General features: G+C 46.3%; 1 protein-coding gene across 1 annotated transcript; it reads left to right on the top strand.

Annotated features, from left to right (window-relative positions):
• The first annotated feature begins 13,941 nt into the window (after positions 1–13,941).
• Positions 13,942–25,496, top strand: LOC123030514 (E3 SUMO-protein ligase ZBED1-like). Its single transcript, XM_044444526.1, has 5 exons — positions 13,942–14,096; positions 20,540–20,564; positions 21,167–21,231; positions 21,990–22,147; positions 23,269–25,496. Exons 1-5 carry the CDS (start codon positions 13,942–13,944, stop codon positions 25,281–25,283), a joined length of 2,418 nt encoding a protein of 805 aa, XP_044300461.1. The 3' UTR covers positions 25,284–25,496.

Below are 25,496 nucleotides of genomic sequence, written 5' to 3'. Positions count from 1 at the left end.
GGAAATCTTTGCTTTTTAACCAGCAAACCCCATGTCAAGAGATGCTTCTGATAAATGGACAAGTCTTCTTCTGGTGATTAATCATGATGGCTATGCAGAACATCTATATTCAGAAGAAGCATGGCAACACATGAGTTAATGGGAGATTACAGTGGATCAGGGCTATTGCCTTTTTGCCAGAGGTACTGAACCCAGAGATCTCCCCTAACTAGAAAAGTCAAGCATTCTGCTGTGCAGTTCCACTGGGAATTTTGGCTTACAACAGAGGGGCTCCCCTGCTGAGTCAAGGTCAAGAGTCGGTGTTGCTAATTTTTCCCTCCATCCTGCACACATTAACATCTCTTGTCCTTCCTACTGAATTTTACATCAGTTCCCTGTTGGCCACGCCCTCTTTTCCTTGACAGCCAATCATTTGGTGGTTGCCGGGCACTTCCACATCTGTGTCTGCGTGCTTGCACACGCATGCGTACAGATGCTTCCCCCCTTCTAAAAGGATGAATAGCCTCTCCTAAGGCTCAGTTACTCATACTCTGCCAAATATCTGAGAGCAAAGGAAGGTCTTAATGTGAAGCCAAAAGGATAATGATGTTGCCAGGCAAGCCTCACTGGGAACTCAACCCACAATTGGGAGCAACCAATGAGAAGGCCTTCTTTGTTGCCATCCTCCAAGTTCCCCTCAGAGGAGGAACCTGGCCTCAGACAAGGAGTGTACTATACAGATAAGTTCAAGCTGGGAAAGGTATTCATTCCATCAGATACTGCAGCCCCAAGTCATATAAGTCATACGTAAGTCAAAACCAAAACCTTGAATCGGACGAAAACGAAAACAAAAAAGCAAACAGGAAGCCAGTGCAAGTGGCCAAAATTGGAATTACATGGTTTAGACCTTGGGGTCCCATTTGTCTGGCTGCTGCATCCCTACGCAGGCAGCAGCATCTCAACTGTCTTCGAAGGCAGCTCCACTAGCTAGGATCCACGTGTGCTTCGAAAGAGCCAGTGCAACCTATTTTCAAGTAGTATCCTGGGGGATTCTTGGGCAGCTCCTTTCTGCTCTCTAGTTCTGTGATCACAGGTTCGAATCCTATGGCACTGCTGCTCAATGGAAGCTGTTCCTTCAAAAAGGGACCATAGTTGGGTGAAAGAGCACGAGGTTTACATGCAAGAGCTCCTGGTGTCTGTCTTTCTTCTTTTCTATATGCAGTCAAAAAGGATCAGGTAGCAGGTACCTATGGCCTGGTCCATACATGCAGCAGGAGGTAGCAACAAATATCCCACTATCACTTCAAACCACATGCAGAACACCTCATTTTGATAGCTCCCCAATATGAATTGACTCCATGCCAGCGCAGTGAGTGCTTGATCCAGCTTTAATTAAATAACTGTTTGAAAGAGACACATGGACCGGATTTCCTCTTTTTTGTTCCTGTTCTTCCAGTGAAGAACAGAACAGACGTATTCAATCAGGTGAGCAACCTATCTAGGCCCATCTCCTGCTTCCCATAATGAGCAACCAGGTATCTCCAGAAGACTTTCAAGAATGCCACCAGAAAACCCAGAAAAAGCAACCACGTCTCACAAGAGTTCCCCATGAACATTGATTTAACAGATCAATGAATTGCATTTAAAATGAATTTAATTAAATTGGGTAAGTTTCTCTAATTGGATGACAACTCATGAAACAGCCACATTTCAGTCCAAATATTCTGAATCAGGGATCAGAGATCTGGAAACAGCATGCTTTGCTTTGGATTTGTTTTCTTGTGTTTTGTACCTCTGCAGCCCAGCTAGCAGGTTATGAAGAGAGTGAAGATTTTAAACTGGTCACTTCTCTGAAGAGAAAAGGGAGAATGGAACAGTTTTACCACCTGGTGGAGCAAATAGCAAACTGCAAGCCCATCACAGAACCCAAAATTCAGAACGAATACATTACAGGGTAGCATTCTATCCTACTTAGAGTAGACCCATTGAAATGCATGGGACTTAAATTAGACATGAGTACATTCATTTATTAATTAAATTGTGTTTATTTACGATATACAACACTGGAACCAGCCGCCTAGAGAGGTGGTGGGCTATCCCACACTAGAGACATTCAGGGCAAAACTGGACAGCCATCTGAGTGGGATTGTGTAACCTGGTGTCCTGCAACAGCAGGGGGTTGGACCTGATGGTCTTCTTGGCTCCTTCCAAATCTACTGTTCTATGATTCCAAGTAAATATTTTGCTTGAATGCTGATACATTAAGTAGCCAAAACATCACCCAGTTACAAGAGGGAAGTACCTGAAGGTCACAGCTTCAAGAAAAGAAATCCTAAATGGGGAGACCGAATCAGCCCAATGAGAATTCAGCGTGCCCAGCTTGTTGTTAAGGGCACAGATGGATGGTGAGTGATGGGAAGGAGATGGGGAAGCTGGAATGGATTATCATCTAGAAGGGCGTGGCTGGCTGGCACCCTGAACATTTTCTTGCGGGTCCTTTTCCTATACATCAGATGTATACAAAACCTTCCAAAATACTTAGGGGCATGGCCAGCTTTAGCGATGGGCCTCCTGGATACTCACCCTCAGCACTAAGTGTACAGTGTGTACTAAGCTGAAGTCATGTGCGTTTATTTATTTTATTTATTTATTAAAACATTTCTATGCCGCCCCTTGCCGAAGCCTCGGGGCGGCTCACAACATTCCCTCCACAAAAAACTTCGACAAGTTGTTTAGTTACTTACTATGGAAATGAACTTCCATCACTTAAACTTTCAAACATGTTTCATTTCATATTTCCAGTTTGATGTAATTTGTTCTCAGATTGAAAAAAGCAGCACAATTTTATTACTGTTTGCAATCCTGCCCAAGGCACACAACTTCACAAGTCTGCAAAAGTGATGGGAGATGGAGGACCAAATGACACACCCCAGCCCCCTTCTCATCCGGGGCACTATTTATTCTAGGGCTAGTCCTGCCTGGTGATGCTTGTTATCCTTACTGCACAAACACAAAAATAAAAACTACCTATAAGGTGCAAAGAGAGAGAGAGGGAGGGAGGGAGCGAAGAGTGAAGAAAAGCCCATTGTATGTTTTTTAAAAATTGTGCATGGCAGTGGGTTGATAACAGCAGGATCCAGGTTTTTCTTGGGTGCTGCATTCTTTTATTCCCATCATGCCCATGTGGGTTCCTGGTCTGGCTTTGCTCAGTGATGTGTGCCAGAACATACATCTAACTGATATGGGACAGAGGGGACTGTCACCTCCTTCAGCAAAATGTCCTGGCCAGCCCTCTTTATGCTGCACCAGACTTTCACAAAAGATCACACATGGGTAAGACTGTTAAGTTCGGAGTCTAAAATTATCTACTATTACCTTTAAAAGTGCCAAACAGTTCCTGCTGTCAACAAGTGCTTCTTAACAATTCATCAAAAAGCATTTTCTCGCAATTGGAAACAATTGACTTGAATCTCACCCTTGCAAGCTGAGGCCTCCAGCATGGCAGCCACTAAGTTCCTCCTGATTTTTATTTCTTAAAATAACACTTTTTAAAAAATCTGGGAGGCTGGCATGCTACAAAGCCAAGTGCAGTCCACCAGCAGCATTATTTGGGTTCAAAAGAGGGCTCTGTGTTTTGGAGTTCAAACCCCACCTTTGCCTTATACTTAAGTTCTTGGGGAAAATATTTTCCTTTTAGTCTCACCAGTTTTTCTTTCGGGAAATTAGTGTTTTGTGACCAGCCACCACAGTAGCCACTTAAGAATGGGAAGAACCCCATGACAACCATTTTGTGAGAGCGCCTGCAAATTCCAGATTTGCCCACCAAGCCCAAAAGCCACTCTGGAGCACCAGAAAACACATTTGCTCTCTCACTTCTGAGCTTTTCTATACAAAACATGCATTGTGCACAACAGATTCCTTACTCACAGATGTTTATAGACAATGTGAAATAAAATAATAAGAACTTTGTTAATCATGGGTTCTTTCATCATGCAAACTGGGTCATTATTAATCTTTGTAAGCTGCTCCGGGAGCTGTTTAAACTGAATCGTCAAGTAAAGAATGTAGCGAGATACATTTTAAGGAGTAAATGGACAACTGGTGTCCTGCATTGGTTAGTGTGTGGGACCAGGATCTGCGATATTCAGGCTCTAATTCCTGATTGAGAAATTAACTTCACTGGGCCAGTCATGGACTCTCAGCCCAACCTCACAGGGCTGTTGGGCAGATAAGGTGAAAAAGAGAATTATGCAAGCCACCTCTGGAATTCTTTCAGGATAAAAAGTGGAATATAAATAGAATAAGTATAATAAACCTCACTGTGCACACTGGGATTTTCTTCTGAGTTCTATCTTTTAAAATAAATAAATAAAAAGAAACAGAAGGAAATCCATCAAGCAAGAAAATGAAAAAGTTACCAAGGGATCTTGTACAGAAATTGCTTATAAAACTAGATGCAAGAAGTTTCACAAAGAATCAGCAATAATCATCACATCTAAACTTAAAACTACAAATTTACATGATAATGCATAATTGTAAATAATGCTTGTTAAATTGGTCAGCAGCCAAATACAACTTATTTCACATGAAAAATTGCTTTAACATAGACAACTGTAAGCAATAATTCAACCTACATCATATTCATAAATGCAACTACAATTAAAAATATTTACCTCCTCCTTTCTCCCTCTCCTCCATTCTCTAGCTATTTCCCCTTCCACATCTCTTCCTTATTTCAGAGAACAATTACACAAAACTAATTATTGTATACATTATTCATCCAAAGATTCTATTTTTCTTTCAATTACAAATAAAATATAAATAGGCTTTCCATTTATCAGTAAATTCATTAACTGGTGTTCCTTTTTATGACTTAAAATATATATAATAAACTTCTCATTTATGGTTAAACTCTTTAACCACTCTTCTATTTACATAGTTGGTTAATTTTGCCATCACTGTATATTCCACTTATTTTTCCAATCTTTACTGGTTGGGCAGTCTTCAGTTTTTATTTATTTTATTTTTATTTATTAAAACATTTATATGCAGCCCCTTGCCGAAGCCTCGGGGCGGCTTACAACACAATAAAATACAATACAAAAATAACAATATAAAATTAAAATTAACAATATAAAATAAATAAAAAATATAAAAGAAGTCGCCCTGGCCAGGTGCAATTCCATTCTGGTGCAATTGTAACTCTGGCTTCCGTATTTCTCTTGAAGATTTCTGGTAAAATATTCAATAACATACTCTTAGCAGCATGATTAATGGGATCTGATGGGAATTTAGGAAAGAAAAAACAGCAGTAGAGGATTTTAGGTAACTGGAAGATTTCTTGTATAGATTAACTTTTTTTTTTTTTTTTTTTTTTTTTGTTAAACTCTCAGAATGTTGAAAAACAGGAAGATAGATTTGGGGGGCTGAATGTATAGGTTGCATATCTATAGAATTTCCTTGGTAACTTGGTTAACTTTGTTCATTTTAGTTTGTTCTGTTTCACATTCCTTTTTGTGTACTTGCTTTTGTTAAGAAAATAAAAAATATATTCATATATAATGAATAGCATTCATTATAAAGTTAATTTTCAAACATTTCTGTATTTGAATATGTATTTCTTTCCATTTTTTGACCTTATTACATAAACATCACATATAATAAAAAGTCCCTTCTACTTCTTTACATTACCAACACTTTCCATTATAATTCCTGTCCACTTTTTGAATATCTTTAGGGCTGATAAACTAATGAAAGAACATCTTGCATCAATTCTCTCTTAATGCTTGGCTAGCTGTGAATTTTATTCCATTTGTCCATAAAGTTTCCCATTAATGGGAAGACTAGAAAAGAGACTTGACTCAAGCCATGGAGAACAGAACTAGAACATGCTGCTGTTTGGCCCACTAGATGTCAGAGTGAACCCATCATTTCAGCTTTATCTTTCATGGTATTTGGTAAGAAGGGTTGCATTAGTCACACACTTCAACAATGACTTCTGCCTTCTTAGTCAGATTTCTTGAACTTGCAAATATGCAGATGGACAAAACTGTCAGATGCCCAAAAGTCCTGTCTCTTGAGAAGGAAGCTACCCAAAACCTGAGTTCCCAATGAGGGTGCAACAAGCCTAGAAGTCTCCACAGCCAGCACTTGGCTGCTGATGGAAGGAGAATTTATCTGACAAAGACACTGAAGCCATCTCTTCCCCAGGCCCTTCCAGATGTATTGAATTACAACACCCAGCATCCCCTCACCAGGAAATTACGGAATTCACTGCCACAGGAAGTGGTGATGGCCACCAATCTGGATGGCTTTAAAAGGGGATTGGACAGATTTACAAAGGACGAGGCTATCAGTGGCTACTAGCCTTGCAGGCCATGTGCTTTCTCCTTCACTAGAGGTGGCATGCTGGCATACACCGGATGCTGAGGAGCTGGGTGGGAGGAGGTCTTGCACCCACCCTGCCAGGGGGATCCTCTGGGCATCTGGTTTGCCACCATGTGTACAGAGTGCTGGACTAGATGGGCCTTGGGTCTGGCCAAGCATGGCTTTGCTTATGATCTTATTCTGCGCATGCAGTGGCCAATCAGCTGCCCCAGTGGGAAACCCACATGGGGGACATAATGCAACAGCACTCCCTTGCTCATATTCCCCAGCAACTGGTATTCAGGGACAAACTACCTCTGACAGCACAAGTAATGGAGCCATTATGATTAGTAGGAATACTGAATACTGTGTACTCTTTTCCTCTATTTGAAGAGCTATCCTATGCAATTCCTTTATAAAGCTAAAGAACCATAAAATTATTGTCCATCCAATGTTACAGTGTGGTGAAATGTACTGCATTTCCATTTAAATTAAAAAAACAATTTCTGAATTCAAATCTATGTATAAATTAGTATATGCAATGCTCTGCAAAGCACTCTCCTATTTGGGGGCATTCACAAGTGGCAACCCCAGCACTAATAGCTTTAAAAAGCAGATCAGGTTAAAAGGCCCTGACCATTGTAACCTTTCCTCATAAAGGAGTTATGCTGAAATCCCTTGATTATTTGATCAGTCCTTTATGCAACTTTTCCAGCTTTACAATATCTTTTTGGATAAGCTCCTAGCAGGCCTCCTTCTTAGCATGGTCCCCAAAATAGCATCTCCCAGCAGCCGCTCTGTTTAAAAAAAATCACCTCTGTTTTTGGCCCTCCACGTTCTATGTTCTAACTGTGATGTGGCCTGGAGTACATAAGTCAAGTTGGAGATGATACTCTGTACCTATGTTACACACAAGTTACTACAGGAGGAGAAGAACAAAATCATGGGAGTTATAGCCGGGAAATGTGCTTGAAGGGTCTGAAAATTTTTACCAGAATAATAGGATGGAGTTCACTTTTCACATTTCCTGGGACTGCTCTTTGGTATTAAAAATGGTCTCTGGAACCTTGCTTTCCTCTCTAATTCTAAATCAGAGGGAAGAGAAAGGAAGTTGGCATGAGCCTGAAGAGTTGGCTGGAACATAGGAGAGACGGGACACATGGTGGTGATTTCCTCAGTGCTGTTCTTCCAAAAGTACTGAAAATAACTAGGGATCTGGAAATGTCTTGTACACATACACAGCTGAATGCTTTGGAACCGGAAAGCTGAAATTCTCCAGAACAAATCATTCATTGTTTCCACCTTCAAACTGCTGTACCTGGGGTTCTGTTGAATAGCAATGTACTATTTCAAGTATTTTTATTCCAGTCTTCGGCCAAAAAGCTTTCCAGGGTGGCTTTCAAATTATCATTTAAGCAAGACAGTCGCTGCTCACAACCTTATGGACTATCAAGAGACAATACCCAAGGAAAGGGGTATGGAGAGAGAAAAGGAAGCAAGATTAGTGCTTTCAGCAAGGCTTGGGGTTCCTTGCCTCCCCTTCTCATCTCCCTCTTTTTAGCCTGCTGGAATGGTTGCTGGGGGTAACAGCTGAGGGAAGAGGAGCCTTTATGAGGAACCTGACATACTTATCAGGTTGAGCCTTTATGTCAACCTGGCATGCTCCAGCTGTGCCAGACTACTGCTCCCATCATCCCCAGCCAGCATGGCCAATTATTTTTGTTAAATGAAAGTCTTCTTTTGAATAACAATACATGTATTGATCAGCCCCCATTACACTGATGCCTATATTACATCCCAACAAGGTTTTGCGAATGGCTCTTGTTCAAGGTATCACCACTGCAGTACTTTTTCAGTTCCCGCTGACAACTTAGCTTATACCTCTCCCATTCCATTCTAGATCTGCCAATCTGAGGGTAACACTTCATGCCTTGGACATAGGGAGCAGTCTCCACAAAAGCTTGGGCCAGAAAACTGTGCTAGCCTTTAAAGTATCACAGGAATCCATTAGTTTTGTCATGATAGACTGACACAATTAACTCTCCAGAATTAAATATTAAGCAAGCACAACAGGGATGCAGGTGGCACAGTGGTTTACACTGCTGTGCTGCTGGGCTGGTTGATCGAAAGGTCGCCAGTTCAAATCTGCACAATGGGGTGAGTTCCCGCTGCTCCATCCCAGCTCCTGCCAATCCTGCAGTTCGAAAGCATGCAAATGCGAGTAGATAAAAAGGTACCACTTCGGTGGGCAGCTAACAGCGTTCCGTGCACTTCGGTGTATAGTCATGCCGGCCACATGACCACGGAGACTGTCTGCGGACAAACGCTGGCTCCCTCAGCTAGGAAACGGAGATGAGCACCGCCCCCTAGAGTCAAGCATGACTGGACTTAATGTCAAGGGGAAACCTTTACTTTACCTTTACCTTAAGCACAAACAAAATCACGCATTCTGAGTCCACCCATAGTGCTCTCTTCCCTTCTCCTCACTGCAGACTGAGGCTATTAGAGGGTTCAAAAAAGGAGCAAGGCATAATCCCGTGGGTGTTAGACAGAAAAAGTCCTACAACTGCCAGCATTCCCCAGCTACCATCTTAGGATAACACCCTTAGATGATCGAGAGACTGAAACAACTCCCCTTACATGAAAAGTTACACCTGGATTGTTTAGCTTTAAAAAGAAGGTGAACGAGGAGATATACAATAGACTTCTACAAAGGTTATGAATGGCATGGAGAAAATGGCAAAGACTTTTCTCTCTTTCTCTCATAATTTTAGAATTCATGGTCCTGTCATGAAGCTAATTGGTGGGAGATTTAAGATAGATAAAACAAAAGACTTCCTCATTCCAAACTATGGCATTCATACTCATAAGATGTAGGTGGTGGTGGTTGTTGTTGTTCAGTTGCAAAGTCATGCCCAACTCTTCGCGACTCCATGGACAACATTCCTCCAGGTTCTCCTCTCCTCCACCATCCCCCAGTATCTTTATGATTCCGTCCACGGGGTTTCATGGCAAGGATACTGGGCAGGTTGCCATTTCCTTCTCCAGTGGATCACCTTTTGTCAGAGCTCTCTTGGGTGCCCCCGCATGGCATAGCTCATAGCTTCATTGCACTATGCAAGCCCCTTCACCGTGGCAAGGCAGTGACTCATGAAGAGGTAAGAGGTAGGGATGGCCACCAATTTGAATGGTTCTGAAATGGGCTTAGGCAAATTCATGGAGGAGGCTCTCAAGAGCAACTAGTCCAGATGGGTATATGTTACCTCTAGTGTCAGAGGCAATAAGTCTATGTACAGCAGCCGCTGAGGAGAGTGAGGGAGCAACAGCACTCGTCACTGGGGAACCCACAAGCAGGACACAACTGGCTGGCTGCTGAGTGAACATAATGCCGGGCCTTTGCTCTGATCCAGCATGGTTCTTCCTAGGTTCCAGTTAGAGGGCTCCCAGCACTACCACTCAAAAGGTATAGTGTAGCCATTCCATCTGTTCCTCCTCCTGATTTTTCCTGATAGGGAACAGAATGGTGGAAGAAGAAATAAGAAAACACACAAATTGAAGACAAAGTTGTCTCAATGGCCAGTAAAATGATGTGAATGAACCAGCGCAATCACACAAAATAACCCTCCTCTGGAAGCACCCTGAGGTTTTGTTCAGCAGTCATGCATCTTCGGCCATTTCCCTCCCCTACCATTTACGTTTTCTATGTCTTATTATTATATTATTATAGCCATGAAGTTTCAAAGCTGATGTGCTGAAGAAGGAGCAGTCCCGCAGCTGTGCCAACCTCTAGACTGCTTGGTAATAAACCAGCCACACTCCTTTTTTGCTGTAATAAAAGTAAATGAATGGTTTTGCCCCTTCTACTGTCATCAACATAACGAATGGCTACCTCTTTTTTCCTGCTGCCACTAAGCAAGAAAAAAATGGACACTATATAATTTGTTTAATGTATGATTGCAGTGGGGCAGGACAGCTGAAAGGCTATTAATACAAATGGGTGACCATTTGTTTTAAAGATTACCATCAAATTGATTATGGGGTGGGGTGCTAATGGAACAAATACATCTCCCTGGCCAGTCCATAGCCAACACATTCAACATTGCCACTATAATCAATGTAATAAAAAATCACCACTGTATGTCAATGCAATAAAAGAATCAGCTCCATCTAAAAACTGTCGTCTGCAACTAGACAGCACAGCATAATTTCTCATTATCTTTGCCATCCAGTCTACACACACACAGACCAGATAAAGAGGGGCAGTGCAGGGAAGTGAGCACGACGAAGGCTACCAAGTCATTTTCTCCTCCAATAAAGGTCCAAAATACTCCAAAGGGTGTGAAAAAAGATTTCACCTCCCTGCCTCCCGCTTTCTTTCAAAATGAGATGACAAGAAAGAATGCTACATTGAGGGAGAGTCTTCTCATGAAAGGGCTACCTGAGAAATTGTTACAAGCACCACAACAAAATGGCTACCAAGGGGAGGGGGCTGCCACGTCCTAATGGCGCATTGTCCCCCACAGTAAATTTCACAGAAAGAAACTTGTGCTGAGCAAAGATACAACCCATCCCCAGAGGCATAGTGGTTAGAGTGCTGGGCTGCGAACCTGGGAGATCCAGGTTCTGGTCCCCACTAGAAGCTCTCTGAGGATCAGACTTTGGGTCAGTCAGTCACTCTCATTTCACAGGGTTGTTGTTGGAAGGATAAAATGGAGTGGAGGAGGACTATGTAAGCTTCCTTGGGTTCCTCAAAAGAGGAAACAGGCAGGATAGAAATGTAATACAGTAACAAAAACAATAACAACAACAATTAAAAAAGGAGAGGAGCACACAAACTGATTTATCTCCAAGAGTAAAACCAAACAAAAAAGAAGAGGATTCTGGCAAAGCCCCCCCCCCCCCCCAACCTCCTTACGGAGATAGAACAGCCATCACCACTAAAAAATGCAGGCAAGAACTGCCAGTATTTGCTTCTCAAGTTGACTAGGCCATGGCAAAGTCCTTTCCCCCACCCTCTGCTAAAAACGTTTTAGGTTAGTAATTGACTGTGATGCCTGCAAATAGACACAGCTGTAATCTTGACACATCCAAAGGGCACCAAGTCAGGGAACAATAGTCCCCCAGGAGATTTCTTTAGTCAATAAAGAGGAAGAAAAACTAGGTCTGCAACTGCAATGCGAACTAGTCAGACCTCACTTGGAATATTGTGTCCAGTTCTGGGCGCCACGATTTTAAAAAGGTGCAGAAAAATTAGAAAGGGACCAGAGGAGGGCAACAAAAATGAGCCAGGGTTTGGAAACACTGCCTTATGAGGAGAGACTGAGATAACTGGGCTTGCTCAGCCTTGGGAAGAGAGGACTGAGTGGGGAGATGATATCCCTCTAGAAGTATCTGAAAGGCAGTCACAAAGAGGAAGGTCAAGATCTCTTCTTGTTGACACCAGGGTGCAAAGCATGGAATAATCAAGTCCAGCTGTGACAACTCAGATTCAGGCAAGTTATCAGGAAAAGCTTCCTCACTGTCAGAGCAATACAGCAGTGGAACCAGCGGCCTAGGGAGGTGGTGGGCTCTCCCACACTACAGACATTCAAAAAGAAACTGGGCAGCCATCTGAGTGGGATGGTGTAGCTTGGTGTCCTGCAACAGCAGGAGGTTGGACCCAACGACCTTCATGGCCCCTTCCAACTCTACTATTCTATGATTCTATGGACCTTAGCCAATTATTCTATAAATTAAAGATCAGCATACTTTGCTATCAGATAATAGGACACAAGTTTGAGTTTCGTTCTAATTATTTATTGTATTTACATGCCACCCCTTTTCCTTCCCAGGAACTCGAGGCAGCTTAAATACTTCTCCTCTCAATCTTATCCTTACAACAACCACCCTGTGAGATAGGTTGAGCTGAGAGTCTCTGACTAGCGGGATGCGAACCCTGGTCACCGGACTCCCAGTCCTGCACTCTTAACCACTAACAACCACACGGACACCTTCTGCAAACAAAATACCTCTTTAAAGATTTCCCTTGCCAACTGCAGCATTTATAATTAAGTTTAAGGTGAGTATTTATAGTTTCCCAGATTAGTTGCTGTGCCCTTTAGAACTTATTTTGTACAGTATTCTTACTGTGCTTTTGTTTTATCTTACTTCTTTATTAACAGTCCTAAGCACAAGCTTTTAAAGTTGAAATTGTGGGATATAAGCCATGGGTTGGATCCATTCTTTTAACTAGCATAAGCAGACTCATTAAAAGCAGTAGGTCTAACTTCAGTAGGATGACACCTAACTAAAGCTGTATGTAAATAAAGGCGTGGGTTTATAACCACTTACTTCTGCAAAAACCCTACTGAACTCAAATTACAAGACTCCTTTCTGTCTGAACTTGCATAGGAATGTGCTCCAAATATTACAACACTGGGAAAAACCAAGTTTAATGTCATAACCTGAAGACCAACCTATTTTCAATGCCCCTCATGATATCTGGAACACTAATTTTGTTCATAAATTTTGGCTTTCTTAATTGTTTTATTGTTTTCATTCATCTGTATTGGATACATTTGGTGCAGTTTTTATCTTACAGGCTATGCACCCATAAAGGAAGCCTAAAAATAATTCTACATGAGTACCTCCTTTGTATTCAGTGGCCTGCACCTACTCCTCAAAAAGTAACAAAAAAGTTTGTGAGCCGCCCCGAGGCTTTGGCGAATGGGGCGGCATAGAAATTCTCTAAATAGATAAATAAATAATATTACTAATTCATGACAATAAACTGATATTATGAATATATTTCAGCGTTATCCAGACTCCCTCCCAACAGTCACTCCTCGTTAATCCAATCTCTTCAATTTGAATTTAACTGAACTGACCTCCCAAAAAATGTTCCCCCTGAACCTTTTCACGGCTAAGTACCTTCGCCTTATCCGTCCTATTGGCTGCAAGAGCGTTGACCCCACCCCCTCTCTTTTCATGTTGCTCCTCCCTTCTCTTAGGGGGAGGAGCTCTTTCTTATTGCGAGGGCGGGGCAGCGGCCGCCGAAGGGCTTCTCTAGGTGACCGCCTCGGAGAGCCAAAAGAGCGAGTGCGTGCGGCAAGGAGATGGGAAGCAGCGTCTCCTAAGCCATGGAAAAGCCTCATTCCCCCATCCCTGATTCCAGAGAAACCATTGGCTGCGACTCGAAAAACTTGCCTTGCCGTGCCGAGAGAAATATAGGGCACCTGATTGGTTAAGGGAGGAACTCCGACAAGGCGTGCATTGGCCAGAAGTGCCGCCAGGTGGGCGGTGATTGGCGAAGCGGGGCTGTCACAGCGAGGGGAGGGGGGAGGAGGAAGGTGGCTGCGCCCTCGCGGGCCGAGATGGAGCTTCGACGCGGTTGAGAGCGTTGGTGCGCGGCGGGCACGTCCGCGGAGGAAGGAGCGCGGCAGGCAAGGCAGGGCGCAGGAAGCGCCGCTCGTGAGGGGAGCCTCCCGCCGCCCCGCCCCCCTCCCGCGTGCTCCCTCCCTCCCTCCCACGAGGACGCCGGCCGGGAGGAGCTGCCGCAGCGGCATCGATCCAGCTCCTCCCAGATGGGCGGCGTGTGCGAGGGGCCCGCGTGGGCCGATGCCTCCCCGCGGTTTACAGGGCGACCTCATTATCCGCCTGGGGGGGCGGGCCGGGAATGAGGAGCGGTCTTTCGCGTTGGGCTGGGTCGGGGGCAAGAGGCTGCTGCTGGCGGAACGGGATGGTGGATCAGCGTTGATTCGTTGGTGTCGCAGGTGAAGGCTTGTCTGGAGGGGCTCGCATGCAAGCGGGAGTAGCAGCAGCGCTGTGGGGAAGGCTCAGGTCCGATTAACCGGGGTGGAGACGAGGAGGTGTATGGAATATGCCCAGTTCACTGTGTTTGATACTTAGTGGCAAGAATCTGCCCTGATTTGAGGGGGGCTGATCATCGCTGTAGCTCTCAGTTGGGCGGTTTGCGGGGCTCGGGGTAATAACTGATATGGAGAGTTGATTGTTTTTTATTATGATGATGGTACTTAGATATAGGATTAAAAGGTCAGGGAGAAAGGCCATTACTGGTTTATGAGAATGCTGTATAGGGGATTTATAATGGAGGGGGGGACTCAATTGGATATTGATACCACCCTTGGTTAGAGTAGCCTTCCTTGTGCTGTTCAGACGTTTTGGACAACAATTCCCATCATCCCAAATCATACATTGGCTGTAGTAAATGGGGTAGTAGTTCAAAACAACTAGGAACCTGGTTAAAGGGAGAGGCTTCCCTAAAGGTGGGGGATGTGAGTCTGTCAGAGAGACTGTAAGGTGTGTGGGTGGGGTCCTTATTTGGAGGAAGGGGATGCTTGAAGGTCGTCTGGTTTTCAAGAGGAGGTGAAGATTGGCATCGAACATAATGGGAGAAGTTGGCAGTGAGAGTAAGTGCTCCTCGGAAAGAGCTCAGGTTGAACTTGGTTGGGGTGCAAGGAGTGGGGGCTTCGCTGATGGGGGGATGCTCCCTCTCAAGAGGAGCTTTGCAACAGAGAAGTTGGGGTAGTTTGGGCTGGAGTAGCAGGAATTGAAGAGGAGCATGAGACTGTAGTATAACGAGGCTTGACCCTTCCTCCCTGTTCATTAGCAGGCTTCCCCACCCCACCACACCATGCAGGTAGCTGAAGATGCCTGCAGCCATTCAGAGGATGAGCTGCTCTGTAAGTAAAAGTAAAACTTTCACCTCTGCCCCATCCTGAACAGTCCCTTTACTTTGGCAAACTAGTCCACAGAAGTTACTGCCCATTTGTTCACAAATGCCTGTGGGAGTGATTTGTACCCTAATGATAGAGAGAGGGGGGAGAGGAACCACTGTATTCCCTGGCTGGTTATCTGGAGATGCTTCTCACTCACTACTGGTAACTAGGGTTGTTTTTCCCAGACTGCCTTTACCTCAACTCCAATCTATGACATGATCTAAGCTAGCAAGCCCAGGGCTCAAGGAGGTCCTTGTGCTCACCAGGAGCAGATCTGCCTCTGTACAAGTAGAGGATGCTTTGCAGCCACAAGCAACAGGACGTTACGTATTTGAGACACTGTTACTAAGGATCAGGGTTGCTAGGCTGCCTTCTCACACCACAGTGCCCTCTACATGATTTGAACTACAACTCGCAGCATTTGTGAGCACGGGCCCTGCCGACTGGAACTGAGGGCAGATGAAATCAAAAGCATCTGGAGAGAACCAGGCTGGGGATGTCTGATTTAAAGAAACTGTGAGCCAGTTTGGGATGAGCAATTGTGTAAATACTTTAATGCATGCATTTATGTGTCATTCTCTCGATCTCACTTTGGATTTGAGCTGTGATGCTTTTGCCAATGTGTTTCTCTATTTCCATAAGTACCTCCTGCCTTTTCCCCAAGGTGCTTAGTGACTTCCCCGTACCTGTGATCCTCTCAATGATCATGTGAGGTTTTCACCAATCTGGGGGGTTCCAACAAGAGCTGTTTTGCAAGCATCTCTCTTTTCCCCTCTCTTCAGTCTGTGAAGACTGCCGCCTTTATTTCCGGGATTCCTGCCCACAGCATGGCCCCCCTACCTTTGTGGCTGACTCACCTGTTCCAGAAAGGACTCCATCGCGGGCACTGCTTTCCCTGCCTGAGGGACTTGTGGTCAAGGAGCGAACTCAAGGAGGCTTTGGGGTCTGGAGTGCTCTCCCAGCCCTGCCCCGTGGCTGCATCTTTGGACCTTATGAGGGGGAAGTGGTCCGGGCACATGGTGATTGCACCCGTTACTCCTGGGCGGTAAGACCCACAACTCTTCCCCCAGTCCTCCACAACATAGAGCAAGCATGCAGATCCTCTTTTAGCCCAAGCACCAGATCCCATTTTAGAGAAGATGTTGGGGTGGAGGGGTGGCAGAGGCTAATTCCATGGCTAAAAGCAAAAAGGTTAGAGTCAAAAACTAACACCATACCTGAGCATAAAGCTCCTACCTGCCAGTAGTTAAACCTTAAAAGAGACAGTTCAACCTTTTGGAATAGGGAGACTATACAAAAGGTGAGAAACCATCAAGCAATGGTGGATGGAGAAAGGGCAGGCAGAGGAATGGTACATGCCCTCCTAGGACCCCCAGATTTGATCCCAGAGTCTGGGATTCTGCACCCCAGTGTAACATTTCTTGTGTTCACTTGACATAATTTCGCTCAACTTTAGCTCAGCTTTCTCCTTGGTCTGGAGATTCATTTTTGGGCCTGGACTTGAGTGCCAAAGTCAATGACCTCTGCAGTTCTGAGGGTCCCCAAAGGACTATCCATCAAGCAGCAGGTGGTAGAAGCAGCAGTCAACAGGCTCTGCCTCAGCACCTGGTCCAGCACAGGCATACCTGAGGCTGTCAGGTCTGACACTGCTCCCTGCAGCATCCCCTCTTTTTTAGGGTTCAAACTGTGCATGTTTAAATAGAAAAATTCCTGTAACGTCCAGCATGCTGGATGGGGAATACTGGCAATTGTAGGACTTTTTTGCAGTCTAAACATGCATAGGATTATGCCCTTAACATTTTAGCATTAAGAAAAAGTTTACTGGGCATATATTTTGTGGTTGCAGAATATTTTTTAACAAACCAAACAAGAAAATGTAAATGCTTCTTGATATTAAAAATGCAGTACAATATTTTAATTAAATAATGTTTGTTATATTCATCTTCCAAAAAGGCTGTCAGAGTAACTAAGTCCTCTAAATCCAGACAGTCGCTGTCTGCAGGCTATGGTTCGAAAGACAAATCTCAAAAGGAAAAGAGAAAGGGGAGAGAAAAGCTGGGGAAGCAAACTGAACCATGATTCTTAATGTTAGATGGGAGTCCTTGTAACAGCAAAATGGAAGGAGTTCGGGGAGAGGAAGTGCCTGATGAAGCTGGTCTTCTAGTAAAGGTTACAAAATGGCTGTTAAATCCTTGCTTGCCTTTCATGGAACTGGAAAATGCATATCTAGGGTGCCCAGGAGCTTCTCATCAGGCACTGACCACACACAGACCCACTCAGCTTCGGCAAGGTTGCTGCATCCTGCATCTTTAGGCTGTATCTTAGGAATAATTTTCCTAATGGGTAGTATCAAAAGACCAACAGCTGATGAGATTTGCTTATTATTTCTAAGGAACAGGGAAATCTCTGTACCCAAACCTAACAAAGGGAAGCAGTACACTAAACAGAATGGAATATGGGATGTGATGCCAGCTGGACCATCTTTCCAAAAAATAGGTTACTGGCGAAATAAGAGCTGGTCTACAGTGGTGCCTCATAGTTCAAACCACTCTAACTTCAAATGATCCAGAGTTTGAACATTAGAGTTGAGATAAAATCGCTCTGCAGTTGGAACCATGCTTCTAAGTTCAAACTGTGAGCAAAGTGAAAAAATGCGGTTGCAGCCAAAAATGTCACTGGTTATGCGCCCAAGTCCAAAAAAAAATTACAATAAAAAGCACATTGCCATTAATCCCCCTCAAAATACTCTCCCTCACTTCAAACACACCCCATCATTCTTGCCACTTTCTGAAGCAGTTCTGGAAGTCCTCTGACTCATAGTGGCAAACTAGGCAACTGTATATTTTACATGCAGTCATTTTGAAACAATGCTAATTGCATCAATGGTGAAGGGTGAGGACACATAATTAATGGAATCAGAACAGGCAAGAAGCAAGAATTTAAACATTTCTTCCCCTGTCTTGGTCTGCAAGTTCTGGCATGTAAAGGCTCAGTTCAGTCCATCCTCCAAATCGGGTGAGCAGCACTCGGGCTTGAGAACAGCTCAGATGGTAGGAGCAATCTATCCGTCCCCTGCAAACCCACATGGCCAGAAGGGAGAGAGGCTGGACAAGGAAGGGAAAGAAAGAAGCAAGTGTGTGTCAAAAAGCGAGAAGGGATTGCAGAAAGAAAAATGGGGTGGCCCTGCCCACTATTTGTTTATTACATTTCTATACCATCCATCAGCCAAAGTTCTCTGAGCAGTTCACATAACTAATGTAAAGCCATAAAATACAATAGCATCATAAAACATAGTGTACAACCATAAGATCAAAACCAAAATAGGAATCAGGTAAAATTCAGAAGCAGTGCAAAGATCTAAAAAGGCACCAACACAATATGTAAAACAGAAGGGTTAAAAAGCCTAAGCAAATAAAAAGTTCTTCACCTAGTGCTAAAATAGTACCATATAGGTGCAAGAGACTTTCTGGGTAGATCATTTTTCAGGGTGCCACCACTGAAAAGCCACCTGCCTCACTTCATTTGACAGAGCGCCCATAGATAGTTCAGTTTAGTTCTGGCCCAACCCACCTGGCCTCTGACAAATTATCCAGGAAAGAACACATAAGCCACTTCCCTGTGCATTCCCGAAGGCAAGTTCCTGTTCCTGGCTGTTTGTACCCTTTTGTTTCTGTTTTAAATGCATGCTGCTGTTTTTTCATTTTAAGTTTCTCTGCTTGTCCTCCAAGGGACCTCAGGCAGCACAGGAATCCAGGAAGCCAGCTTAGACTTTTTGTACCTATAGCCCAGTGTCCTCTGTTCTGACTGGCAGCAGGCCTGCAGCTGCAACAGATGAATCCAGGGGCTGCACATGGGATCTTTTTCATGAACACCATTTGTTCCACCTTTGTGCTATTGATCCTCGCTGAGCGTTGCCTAACCGTTCCATTCAGCCTCTCAGCAGCACCAAGAGAAGAGGTATTTTCAGACCATCGTGCAATCAGCCTGACTCATTAGTGGGGCCCAGACATTACCTTCAGTTTCTAACCCTCCTGTGTTTTTCCACTGCTGTTTCTGGGTTTTTGTTTTCCTTTACCCAGAGGAAAAAAAATAGAAAGTTGAAAGAATTGCAGCACAATCACTTTTGATTGGGAGCGCTAGGAAGTGCTGCCTATTTGGAAGTACTCACAGCTTAGCTTGAAAAAGATCTGATGACCTAGCCCAAGGTCACCCAGTAAGCCTTGTGTCTGAGTGCAGGTTTGAATCCAGAGCTTCCCAGTGTAAGAACAACAGCCTGACCCCTAAACCACACTATCATGACCAGTTTTGGGCTTCAGGATAAGAGAACATGCATGGCCTTTTTGCCTACCCAAGAACAATCCCAGAAGGAAGACAAAATTTTATATAATTGTGTGCCTGTTTGTGAAAAACAAGAACACACAAGGTCGCCAGGCAAAAGATTTGCAGGAAGGCAACTTGGCTGCTATTTGGCTCATAGGCATTGTTTGGTAAATACTTCCTGCAATCCACTGGAGTGGATAAGATACAGAATTAAAAGTGGTAGGGGGAAAAATGAGGGATGAAGACGTCTCCATCTTTCTGCTAACATGACACTAAAAAATCTGTAAGCACCTATGGTGGTTCCAACAGCTGCTTTACATGTTATGGGCTGCTATAGCAACAAAGGCACTCTCTGAGATGAAAAGCACATTTTCAAGGTTCTCCAATAAGCTAGCTCTGTAGAGGAAAGTACAGTATACCCCCGTGAAGTCGCAGTTCAGGGTTCACGGCCTCAGCCTTTTGCAAAATTTTCCATGTGGCGGCTTGCTCGCAAGGTGATTGTTTTCTCCAAGCGAGTCCAAACCAATCTCCTTGTGAGTGAGCCGGTGCCTCGCCGTGCATTGCCTTGCTCACATGGAGATTGGTACATGCCCACCCCTGCCTCATCGCACACACGCGCCTGGCCCAGCCCGGCCCAGCCCACGCCCCCTGCCTGCACCGCCTTCATGGCCCATGCCCATTGCCAGCACCAAATTCACGGTTTTCCACAATTTGTGGGTGCTCTAGGAACGCAACCCCCGCAAATTTCAGGGGATTACTGTACTTAATTAAGGTAGGGGTAAAATTAGGATCTGTTGGGAAGAAAATAGATTGGGATCTACTGATGGATTATGACATACTTTGCAGCAGAGCTGCAAGTGGTTCTGACTCCCACTTGTTTAACAATAACAACAAGTAGACGTCTGCACACAAGTTTGGCTGTTAGACTCTCTGACCTGTAGTAAATATTGATGTGTATGAATATTTACTGCTCATCCCAGTTCATGTGGGGTATCAGAATTGACTCCACGCCATCAGGCCATTTTGAATCTGGCTGTGCCCCTCTTTCCACCAAGTCACTATTTTGCACCTAATTCTGGTTGCTGATCTCTGAGTTCTAATAAAGGGAAAAGATATAAGTCCCACAAGCCTGAAGATTGCCTGCTGCATGTATTAAGACATATGAAGTTTTTTAGATACACTGTAGGTGGCACTCCCTAACCAGTTCAGCTTCTTCCTGTCTGGGCTCTGGCTTGTCTTCAAACAACTCAAACTGCCTTCTGTTGTGACCTAGTTTGTATGATACATCAGCCCACCGTAGCTTATTTGCCCGCAGGAGCTGTGGCTGTACTGGGTGCCATTTTTGAATGATGCCCCAGGTAGCCAGTTTGCCATGGCTTGTGCTAATATGCAAATCCAGGCAGCAAGGATTGAGGGCTGGGTGCAGGTTTCAGAATTATTTGAGGGTTGACATCACACAGCAGGTTGAGTGAGTGCCATGCAGAATTGAGGCCCGCAGACCCCAAAAAAATACAGTAGCCCTCACTGGTACAATAAGCCATGTCATATGAACCACATCTATAGAGTTGCGGGGGATGTCCAAAGGAAATGTCACATTTGCATCTTCCTCCACCCAGATTATGACTTAACCTTTAAGGAACCCCAGGTTCTGTTTTAAGCCCAGGACTCTGGCCACCTGCTTACAATCCCACTTTGATCCTATGGGCAATCATAAGATTAGGGTGGGAGTTGTGTGATAGGGTAGAGCATATGGCTTGCTGTTGATTGTGCCATCCCTTCTTTAGGTGCGGGACAACGGCTCCTATTTCTTTGTTGATGCATCTGATGATTCCAAGTCCAACTGGATGAGGTGAGTGGTTTCGGAGGGAAGCCCAAAGGAGCAATGAGGGGAATTTACACTGCTCTGCTGATTTTTTTGCCTAGGCAAAGTTTGGCCCTTAGAAGATCCCCACTGGGGCCCAGGATCGCCACAAAATGCTGGAGTTAGACCCCAGGTCAGGGGCAGCTTTGAATCTATCAGTAGAGCTCCAGGGGATTTGGAATGGTTCATTTTTAATTCCCAGTTTAGCAGTTGCAATAGCCAGTGGCCACTGCCCCAGAGTGTTCTGCCGAAGAAAGCTTGCAGCAGCCAGCCTAGTGACCTGCAAGGATGTTGGACTACAATCTCCAGCATTTCAAACCATGGGCTACACTGGCTGGGGCAGACAGCAGTTCAAGTGCAGAGCATGTGGAGGGTACCAGGTGTAAAAGGCTGGCCTAAAGTAATCAGGAGTAGAAGAACTTCAAGGCTCCATTTAGGAATAGTACTCATAAGCAAATTAATGGCCTCAGAATTCTTTCATTCCATATGTGTAACTTTTGGCCCAGCCTGTGGTTGGTGGATCTTGGGATCCTAGTAAAACCTTCATGTTGATCCCACAAACCTGAATGCCTACCTGGGTAGATGGTTCTTTAGTCATCAGGGACTGCTTCAGGCTTGCTTGCCGACTGTGGGTTGGCAGTTCCCTGGAGGTGTATGCAACAGTTACTGCTTGGTACGTCCACCGAGTCAAACATGACGCATGCCCCAATCCGCAGAGTGTGACTCATCACCCTTTCTGCTTGCAGATACGTGGCATGTGCTTCTACCGAGGATGAACAGAACCTGACAGTTTTCCAGTACAGGGGTTATATCTACTACCGGGTCTGCCAGGCCATACCTGCTGACACAGAGCTCTTTGTGTGGATAGGAGAGGAGTATGCCCGCACCCTGGGACTGCGCTTGGGTAGGCAGATGTGTGTGTGGGGGGGGAGGGAGAATGCATTTTGTATATCCTAGAACAGTCTTCCCAACCTAGCACCCTCAGACAAAGCTAGACCATAGCTGCCATAATCAGAGTGAGGATGAAGGGGCTTGAGGTCTGACAGAGCTGGGGTAACAAGTTGAGAGCAGCCCTTCCAGACTTCTTTGTCAAGTGGTGCAGAACTCTTGGGAGGCTGACATTGCCCCCTTTTCCCTTTTGCATGCTAAGAGAGGACTCTGCCAGCTCTGGGAGGAGTATGTCCTCTTGGCACTGACCAAGTTGGGTTGGAAACAACAGATACTCTTTCCAGTACCAGCCAAGTTCTCCATGACCTACTTCCCCACTGTCATTTCCAGTGTGAGATTGGAGATAACCACATCCTGCTTCTTCTATTTGTGGGTTGATAATCAGATAGGGAATAATAGAAAGTGTTCCTTGGAGGGGGACAGGAGCAGAGATTTCTCCAGATGATTTTCCTGGAGGGGGAGAACTGCAGTGATTCCCTGGAGGGACGCAGGGATGCTCCATAGGCAGCTACAGAACTTCCAGGGGCTAAAGGTTCCCCATCCCTGCTCTTCTGACTAATTGAAACTGTCCAGGTATCTCTGACCTGATCTTTTTAAGTGGTGATGCCAGACCTTGAACCAGGAACCCTGCATGGAAAACCAGGGCACACTAACTATACTCCAATGGCTGCAAAAAAAGATGTGCTTTGTAGAGCCCCTCTGCCAGTTTATAATTTTCTTGAAGAGACTCTTCCAGTTCTATCCTTCCCCTTTGCAGTCTTGAGGCCCCCTGGCTCCCAGTGCTTTAAAAGGAAAGGTGTTCTTGAGCAGCTTCCCCAACTTGATGCCTCCAGATGTTCTGAACTACAACTCCCATCAGTCCCAACCAGCATGGGCAGTAGGCAGGAATCCTGGGAGTTGTGGCCCAAATCATCTGGAGAAGATTGGGGAAGGCTGTTTGTGGATGTTCAAGGCTGCTAAACAGGAAAACGGGGTGGTCTCTATGGGAAATGAGAGAAGGAAGACTTGTGGGAATCGGGGCCCTTGCACCTTTAGGTAGCCTCTCATTCCTGTGTTGCAATTTCTCCCCACCCCCAGGTGAGCATTTTAAATACGAATTTGGTGAAAAGGAACTGCTGATGAAACTCTTCCAGGAACTGCACCTCAAGACCCCCCCATCACCTCCGGCCCCCCATGCCCCATCCTCACGTACTCAGTACCTGTGCGGAGATGCCACTGCCTCATCTCTCCTGCCCCTCCACAAGCCAGGCCTTCCCCCACCAGGTGGGAGCACTTTTTCCCAGCTGGAAGGGACACAGAACTTGGTTGGGTTGGGACGGGCCCAGAGCCGGTACTGGACCTTCTTTGGGTTCCAAGGGGATGCCTATGGCCGCATCCTGGACAAGAGCAAGATCATCTGCAAGCTGTGCGGGGTGCGGCTGAGCTACAGTGGCAACACCACCAACCTGCGGCAGCACCTCATCTACAAGCACCGTTGCGAGTACAACCAGCTGGTGGGGGCACAGGCCACCGCACTCGACAAAGGGGTGCCGGGGGCAGGAGAATGCAGAGTTTCTCGAGCTCCTGCTCCCGGCCGGACCACGCGGGCCGTGGCAGACTTCATCGTACTGGACCTGATGCCGGTGGAGGTGGTGGAAGGGGATGGCTTCGGGCAGATGCTGGGTGTCCTGGATCCCAGCTACAAGCCCCCAGACGCCACCTCCCTGGCCCATACAGTGCTGAAGGACATGTACAGCCAGGTCAAGGGGAAGATCTGGGAGCTGGTCCGGGCCCTGCCCCAGTGCTCCCTCAGCCTGGACATCTGGCGCCACAGCAGCGCCCTCACCTACCTCACACTCGCTGTGCACTATGTGGACGACTGCTTTGAAGCCCAGGCCCGGGTCCTCTCGAGCCGGCCCATTCCTGAGGAGCCGGGTGCGGAGAGCCTGGCAGAAGCACTTGCCGAGGCAGCTGAGGCCTGGGGGGTGCGTGAGAGTGCCTCTTACACTGTGGGGGGGCTGGGCCCCGCTGCGCAGCAAGCTGCAGCAGCCCTGGGCTGGACATCCCTCCCTTGCATTGGGCAGGCCTTGCGGGCTGCCATGGAGGCCGTCCTAAGCCAGCCAGCAGCCCAGAGTGCCTTGGAACGGCTCCGCCGCATGGCCTCTTGGGCACTAGCTGGGGCAGGCCGCAGTGAGAAACTGTGGGCCCAAGAGCCTCTCCTTCAGGCTCACCTGAACCGCTTCCTGCAAGACGGGGGCAAGTGGCACAGTGTCTACGCAGTCCTGCAGGGCCTGCTGGAACACAGCGAGCCTCTGGCTGGACTCGGCCCTGATGGGGAAGCAACGCTGCATCCCCAGGATTGGGCTGCCCTCCAAGACACAGTCAAGGTCCTCAAGCCCATGGCCATTGCTACCTCAACCTTTACCAAAGATCCTTTTCCCAGTCTCTCCCTTGTGAAGCCCGTGCTGACCAGTCTCCTTTACAAGCATTTGGTGGCCAGTGACTGGGACTCGGCGCTGGCCCTTGAGGCCAAAGCAGCAGCGCGGAAGGAGCTGAATCGGCACTTCTCCAGCCCAGAAGTCAATCAGGCCCTGAACCTGGCCTGTGCCCTGGACCCCCGCTTCCGTGGCCTGGATTTCCTGAGCCACGCCGACCGGGTGGAGACCTTGCACTTGCTCAAGACGGAGGCATCCCGCCTCGCCGAGACTCCAGCGTTGACTGCTGGCCTTCCCGACGTGGCCTCACCACCTGCCAAGCTGCCCAAGCAAGACGCCGGCATCGAGTTCCTCCTGGGTGACCTGTGTGGCTTGCACGGGGCCCCGGGAGCAAGTTCCACTCACCAGCAGGCAGAGCAAGAGACAGCCAGCTTCCAAACCAGCAAGGCTTCTGCCCTGGCCCAGGAGCCTCTGCAGTGGTGGAAGACCCACCACACCCAGTACCCACTGCTGGCCCGGGCTGCCCGCCAGCTGCTTGGAGTGCCAGCCACCTCTGTGCCTGCCAGCTGGCTCTTCGGCAGCACCGGCGACGCCATCCACACGAAGCGCCAGGCCCTGACGCCGGAGCATGTTGACGTGCTGGTGTTCCTCCACGGCAACCGTGCCATGCTGCACTAGGAGCTATGAAGGGGGGCACTTGGGGGGCAGGCAGCAGATCCTACTCCTCCCCCACCTCAAGGGACTGGAAGAAAGGTGGAAGCGCAGGGCCAAAGACTCTTCCTACTGTTGAGGCGTGGTCTGGGTGTGGGTATGTGGGGATTTGGTTCAGTTGCGGTGGTTTTGTTTTGGCAGAGAGGTGGCTAAACAGAAGCAGAGCAAACCATTTTTTGA

The sequence above is a fragment of the Varanus komodoensis genome, unplaced genomic scaffold (assembly GCF_004798865.1).
Source record: "Varanus komodoensis strain SLA01 unplaced genomic scaffold, ASM479886v1 scaffold45, whole genome shotgun sequence".
NCBI lineage: Eukaryota > Metazoa > Chordata > Lepidosauria > Squamata > Varanidae > Varanus > Varanus komodoensis.
The sequence above is the reverse complement of the archived record's forward strand: the minus strand, read 5'-3'. Positions and strand labels throughout refer to the sequence as shown.

Coding starts and splice junctions, on each gene's coding strand:
- LOC123030514 (XM_044444526.1), top strand. CDS start 13,942: ATGCCTCCCCGCGGTTTACAGGGCGACCTCATTATCCGCCTGGGGGGG. Junction 14,097..20,539: donor TTGATTCGTTGGTGTCGCAG/GTGAAGGCTTGT, acceptor GCATGTATTAAG/ACATATGAAGTTTTTTAGAT. Junction 21,232..21,989: donor TCCAAGTCCAACTGGATGAG/GTGAGTGGTTTC, acceptor TTCTGCTTGCAG/ATACGTGGCATGTGCTTCTA.